Here is a 6667-nt window from a genome sequence, read left to right on the forward strand (position 1 = left end):
GCCATTTATTCTGGGCTCAAATTTAGAAGACCGAGGAACTCTTTGCTCACCTGCTTTGGGGAGGGGAAGGTGTCAACCACAGAGTTTTAGCACTGGGTCCCAAATGATGGATCTGGAGCTGTGGCTTGACAGCGCTAGCTCTGGTTCTCCCCACCCACTTATATGACAAAGGTCTGCTACCGTCCTGGGTTGGTAAGGATTGTGGGCAAACAGGCCCTCTCCTTATTGTTGTTGAAAGTTTAAATTGGTGTCTCCACTTTGGCCATATGACTTTATCTAAAAAGTTTAAATATACACATGCTTGTTTCAACCATTCCACTTGTAGGAATTTATTCTATAGACTCACATGTGAAAAGACGTAAAGGTAAGGATGTTCACTGCGTGATGGTTGTGGCCAAAGACTGGAAACAACTGAAGTGTCCATTAATAGGGGACTAATTCATGAATTATAATACAGCCAGGGAATGGAATATGTAGCTGTAGGAAAAAAGCACTCTATATGTACTGATGTGGAAAGATTCCCAAGATAGACTGGGTGATAAAAGCAAGAATAAAGGTGTACCACTGGCAGTATAAAAATATTTAAAAGCCCAAGCTTCAGAGCCATGCCTGACCCACTTCCTACGAGTGCCAGGGCGTTGGCCAAGCTTTGTCACTTCTCTGGACTCAGATGTCTTAGCTATAAAATGGGGGTGTTGTAAAGCATTTGTAAGGGGGCAAAAGCATCATCTCGGGCAGCTAGTTCCCCTTTGGGGGCCAGTTTCTCCCACTATAAACTGAGGATGAATGAGCGAACATCGGACTGCTCTTTGTTCCACAGATAGGTATTAAGCACCTACTGTGTGCTGGGCCCTGCATGAAATGTTAGTGGCACATCAATGAAGAGAGACTTGGTTTAGGGAAGAAAGTGCACACTTAAAAAAAAAAAAAAAAAAGGCAGCAGCACCCAAGTGCCAAGTCCATTTAGAAGAACAAGTAGGGGAGGCTCGGCTCTCTCCCCTACAGACACAAGAATTAATACAAAGCTACAGTAGTGAATGAAGTTTGTGGTGTTGGCTTGAGAACAGGCCAATGGAAGAGAACTGAGAGCTCAGAAACAGACCTGTACTTATACATACGACAAACTCTACCTGTTTGTAGATCAGGGGGTGGCAAACTTTTTCGGTAAACGGTCAAATAGTACAGACAGTCCCCAACTTGCAATGGTTTGACTTACAATTTTTAAACTTGATGATGGGTTTATCAGGACGTAACCCCGTTGTAAGTCGAGGGACATGAGTATATATTTTTAGGTTTTGCAGGCTGCACAGTGTCTGCCACAATTACTCAGCTCTGCCACTGTAGCAGAAAAGCAGCCACACATGATATATAAATGAGTATGGCCATGTGCCAATAAAACTTTATTTACAAAAACTGCAGGTGGGCTGGATTTTGCCTATGGGCTAATAGTTTGTAGACCCTTGATGTGGATGAGTGGGGAACAGACAAATCAATACATGGGGCTGAGAGATTTGGAAAAGAAAATAAATTGAATCCCATGGTGGACAGAATAATAGTCCCCCAAAGATGTTCACATTCTAATCCCCAGAACCTGTGTGTTAGTTTACAGGTGGCAAAAGCGACTTTGCAGACGTGATTAAGGATCTTGTCTTGAGGTGGGAGATTATCCTGATTACTCAGGTAGGCCCAATGTAATCACAAAGGTCCTTACAGGGAAAGAGGGAAGCAGAGGAGTCAGAGAAGGAGATGTCATGGTGAAAGCAGAGATTAGAGTGATGTAAGGCCCCATGTCGAGGAATTTGGGAGACCTCTAGAAGCTAGAAAAGGCAAGGAAATGGATTCTTCCTTAGAGCCTCCAAAAGGAACACAATCCTGCGGAAACCTTGATTTTAGCTCACTGAGGCTGATTTTGGACAACTGACCTCCAGAACTATAATAAAATAAATTTGTGTTGGTAGAAGCCATTAAGCTTATGGTGATTTGTTATAGCAGCAATAGGAAACTAACACAGATCCCTACCTCACACCACACATAAAAAATAAGTGTTTGTTGATTTAAGATCTAAATTTGAAGAACAGACAGGCAACAGTGGCTCATGGCTATAATTCCAATACTTCGGGAGGCCAAGACAGGAGGACCATTTGAGCCCAGGAGGTCAAAGCTGCAGTGAGCTATGATTGCACCACTGCATTCTAGCCTGGGCAACAGAGCAAGACCTATCTCAAAATAAATAAATAAATAAATAAGCTTGAAGAGAGCAAGACTCTAAAACATTTAGATGGAAATAAAGGAAAACAATCTCAGTAACCTTAGAGGAAAAGTATCCTTAAGAGATCAAAAAAAAAGTATAAATCACAGATGAAAAGACAGGTAAATTTGACCATAAACAAATGTAAAGTTATGACTATGATGGAGATACAGTATTGTAAGAATATATCCTATTATGCAGAGGAGGTCAGGAAAGGCCTTCCTAAGGTGGTAATGTTGGAGCTGAGATCAGAAAGTTGGGGAGGATGGAATGGGAGATTGTTTGTGGAAAGTATCCAGTGTAAGAGGTAGAACTGAGCAGGCAATGGAAGTCAGCAGGCCGCTGTACTGCAATCTACTCGGTAAGGCCTTGTGGGGAAGGTTCAGGGAGGGGCAAGGATTCCACTCTTCTCCAAACCTGGCAGTGCTGCTTGTATCTGTTTATACAGAAAGCTGTCCTGGGGGAGTCCCTCCAAAGCAACCACGCCACCAGCGAAGGACACAAACTCATTTGTGAGGTATTGCTCTGGTCCAACCTTACCTTGTACAGATTGGGGAAATGAGGCCAGGAGAGGTGGGATTTCCCTGAAACCAAACAGTGGAGCAGTGGCTGAGTCCAGGTGGATCCTGGATCTCTCCATAGCCTGACCCTCTGCTCCTCCTTGAACACATCAGACCTGCTCCTGGCTCGGGGTCTTTGCACTTGCTTTCCTTCTGCCTGGAAGGGCCCTCCCAGGTATTCCCTTACTTCTCCCAGGTTCCTGCAGAGGGGAAGGCCTCTCCCCAACCACCCCATCTAAACTACCCCAACCCCGCCACTGCCCCATCACACTGTGCTGCTTTCCCTGCTCTCGTGGCGCTTCCCACTGCCTACGGCTGCATTACACACTCACCGTCTCTCTCCCGCCGCACGTCAGTCCCATGAGACTGGGGACTAGTGTCCCCAGTTTTTCACTGTCTCCCCAGTGTCTCACACATGGTGGGTGTGGTAGGCAGAATGATGGGCTCCCCAAGATGTTCACATCCTAATCCCTGCAACCTCCAAATATATTATGTGGCGACAGAGAATTAAGGTAGGAGAAGGGATTAAGGTTGTGAATCAGCTGAGCTTAAAACAGGGAGATGATCCCCGTGATCTAGGTGGGCTCACTGTAATCACAGGGATCTTTAAATGTGGAGGACTGAGACAGGAGAGTCACAGTGTCAAGTGATGCGATGTGAGACTCAAGTGGCCATGGCTGGCTTTGAACATGGAAGGGGAATGGCAAGTGGGCAGCCACCTAGAAGCTGGAAAAGACAAGAATGCAGATTCTTCCCTAGAGCTTCCGGAAGGAACGCAGCCTTGCCTACCTTGGATTTCAGCCCAGTGACACCCCTTTTGGACCTCAGCCAGCCAGACCTGTAGGATGATAAATGTCTGTTGTTTTAAGCCACTGCCTTTGTAGTGGTTTGTTGCAGCAGCAACAGGAAACTCATACGGCGAGTTATCAGCACGAGTGTGAACCAACAAAGGAATGAGTGAATGCGGAGTCTAACACCACCCTCATCTTAAAAGATGAAAAAGCAAAAATCCAGAAAGGACAGAGGTGAGATTGGTAGCCCTCAGTTGGTTGATGAGGCAGAAGTTGGGGAAGTGCCTGAAATGTCCCAGAAGAGGTTACCCAAAGCTCAGATCTCAAACCTACCTCTGAGCCTGGCCTTTGCCCTATTCAAACCCCTCCCTTACCCGCCCACGCCCAGGATAAAGTCCAAGCTCCTTGGCCTGGCGTTCGCAGCCCTTCAGGCCAGCCCTGTCCTAAAGAACTTTCTACAGTGATGGAAACGTTCTCTATCTGTGCTGTCCAACACAGCAGTCACTGAGCACTTGAAACGTATGGCCACTGTCACTGAGGAAGTGAAGTTTTCATTTCATTTCATTTGAATTCATTTAAACTTAACCACCTGTGTCTAGTGGCTACCACACTGCACAGCAAAGCTGCAAGGACTGTGCCCACCTTTCCAGCTCAATCTGCCCCCAAAGCCGCTTCACCAGAGGCAGCAATGCTCTTCTGACTGCCTCGGCCTAGTTCCCACTTCCCGGCCTTTGCCCATGCCGTGGTCCCCACCGAGGGCACTGTCCCATTCTCTGCCCTGATTCCTTAATGCCTGCTCAGTTCCCTTCTTAAATGCGGTGGAGCCTTGAAGGGGGTCCAGGATTTGGGTGGCGTGATGAAAACGCCCCTTCGTCCCATTCTACCTCCTAAATTGGGTGACATAAAACCATGCTGGTGATGTTATACAGCTACTTCTCAAGACCCGGGAGAAAAGCTGATATCCCTGGCCTGCGGACGCTGAGACTTCAAGAGAGTGGCCTTCCTCATGAGCATCCAGGCCTCCAGCCTACGACCCCCAGGGGGACAATCAAGACACAGGAACGGCTGAGAGGGTCAGAACAAGTTGAGGGGCAGCACTGCGGGTCAAATTCCCTGCAAACTCCCATTTTTGCCAGAGATGAGAGAAGAGACAAAGAGTTCCTTCCCTACCAGATCTCTGAGAGATGGCCTGTCATTCTTCCCCAGACTCCAGACAGGAGACTGAAGGCAGCCCAGAGACCTGGCCCTCACAGAGAGGAAGCAAAAACCAAACATAAGACAGAAAGCTGGAAGCCTCTTGGAGTTTTGGAAGACTCCTGAGTAGAAGAGGCAGCTGCTCCAAACTATGCCATCTTTATTAAACTCATCTCTGCGTGCGTGCGAGTGTGTGTGTGTGTGTGTGTGTGTGCGTGCAAGTACACGCACACAAGCACGTACTTCAGGCCTGGGGCACCACCCCGTAGAGCTGGTGGGGAAGTAACTTCTGCTTCTCGTTGCAGCTGTAGATCCATCGGGGACGGACGAACGCCAGGGAGGGGTTGTCCATCAGGGCCTGCGGGGTGGGGTGGGGGTGCATATGGGAATGTGGAGGGGGTTGGAGGGGATGCGAAACTGGGTTGGAGTCTCCCTTTCTCTGCCCCTCTGGAACTCACCTCCTCAAAACTGGGATCCCACTCCTGAGCTGTGATCACAAACTGGACCCGGTCGCTCATATAGTCCTCGAGCTCCCTGGCAGGAGGGAAGAGGCAGAGGAATCGGTGTCCCCTGTCTTGACATCCTACTCCCCAACTGTTCTCAGTGGCTGTCCTCTCTCTATCCCCACCTACGCCCCCTCTAGGCTGCCTGTGAGCCTCCGTTCTCCCATGTGGCTCTTGCCACAATGACAATGGCCCTCACAGTGGCTAATCCTCACAACAGCCCTTTCAGAAGTGGGGTGGGGATCCTCACTTTAGGGAGGAGGAAACCAAGGGGAAGCAGTGCATCCAGGGCCACCCAGCACACTGGGCAGGGCTGGCATTTGGACTTGACGACCTCTGCCCACTTGCTGGGTATGTCCCTTCCCCACCCTCCCGATGGCCTCCTTTCCCGCAACCCCCACCCCTCCCACCAGGTCCCTGAGCCCTCCCCTGGGCGCATCACCCATTCCCCCACCCCCATCCCCTGAAGACCGACCCATTGAAGGCTGTGACATATCGGATGAGCTTCCGCCGCTCGTCCCCAGGGAACTCCCCGTACAGGAAGAAGTGCTTGCCCTGGAAGAAGTCTGCGGGACAGAAAGTGCAAGAGGCTGGTGTGAGGCCCCTGGAGTTCCAAGGCACCAGCCACACGTGGGCGGGAGTTGACGGTGAGCAGCAGTTCCTGGACCAGTGGCCCATCAGAGCCTTCCAGAGAGGTCAGTTTGTTTGTCTGCATTAACTGTAGAGGACAGAATTATTATTATTATTGTGATGTGCTTCTGACAGATGGGCTGGAGCCACTTGATAAGCCTGGCCAGGGCTGGAAACTCTAGCACCTGCCACTTCTTCACCTTTGCTCCCATTCCCGTTCGCCAGGGCCTTTATTGCTCTGATCTCCCAGGGGGCTCCTCTTTCCATTGTAACGTGACTTTCCAGACCCTCATTCCTGGCTTTGGAGGATCAAAGCACTTTCCTGCCCATCGCCCAGAGGAACAGGGTGGAAACAGCTCTTCCGGTGGCCCCGAACCTCACCTCCCCTCGGAGCAGACAAACCCTCCTGCCTTTCCTCTGCTCCCTCCACTCTCAAAGACACTCTCACTCCCCTGCCCTCCCACACCCCCCCGCAGAGTTTTCCCATTTCCTTTCTTTTTCTTTTATAATGGAAATGCACGCGCGCGCACACACACACACACACACACACACACACACACACACACACACGTGTGCAGACGGCATCTGTGTCTGGGCTGATGACCAATGTTAAAGTGAACACTGGTGAGCCCCCCACCGAGGTCCCCATGGTGAGCAGTGCCCATGCCATCCGGAGTGCCAGCCTCCCCCTGGACCAGCAGAGCTGACCCTGGGGGCGAAGCACTGGCATGAGGCAGGGCC

At 49.9% G+C, this 6667-nt stretch overlaps 1 protein-coding gene across 1 annotated transcript in view; it reads right to left on the minus strand.

Annotated features, from left to right (window-relative positions):
- Nucleotides 1-5027: 5027 nt before the first annotated feature.
- Nucleotides 5028-6667, minus strand: part of XRCC1 (X-ray repair complementing defective repair in Chinese hamster cells 1) — a 24463-nt gene continuing 22823 nt past the window's right edge. Inside the window, exons 14-16 of the mRNA XM_012653402.1 lie at nucleotides 5772-5862; nucleotides 5252-5327; nucleotides 5028-5151 (exon numbers count right to left, since the gene is read on the minus strand). Of these exons, the coding sequence (XP_012508856.1) occupies nucleotides 5038-5151; nucleotides 5252-5327; nucleotides 5772-5862 (281 nt within the window). The 3' untranslated portion in view covers nucleotides 5028-5037. The remainder of the gene's footprint in view (nucleotides 5152-5251; nucleotides 5328-5771; nucleotides 5863-6667) is intronic.

Source organism: Propithecus coquereli, unplaced genomic scaffold, assembly GCF_000956105.1.
Source record: "Propithecus coquereli isolate 6110/MARCELLA unplaced genomic scaffold, Pcoq_1.0 Scaffold42, whole genome shotgun sequence".
NCBI classification, from domain to species: domain Eukaryota; kingdom Metazoa; phylum Chordata; class Mammalia; order Primates; family Indriidae; genus Propithecus; species Propithecus coquereli.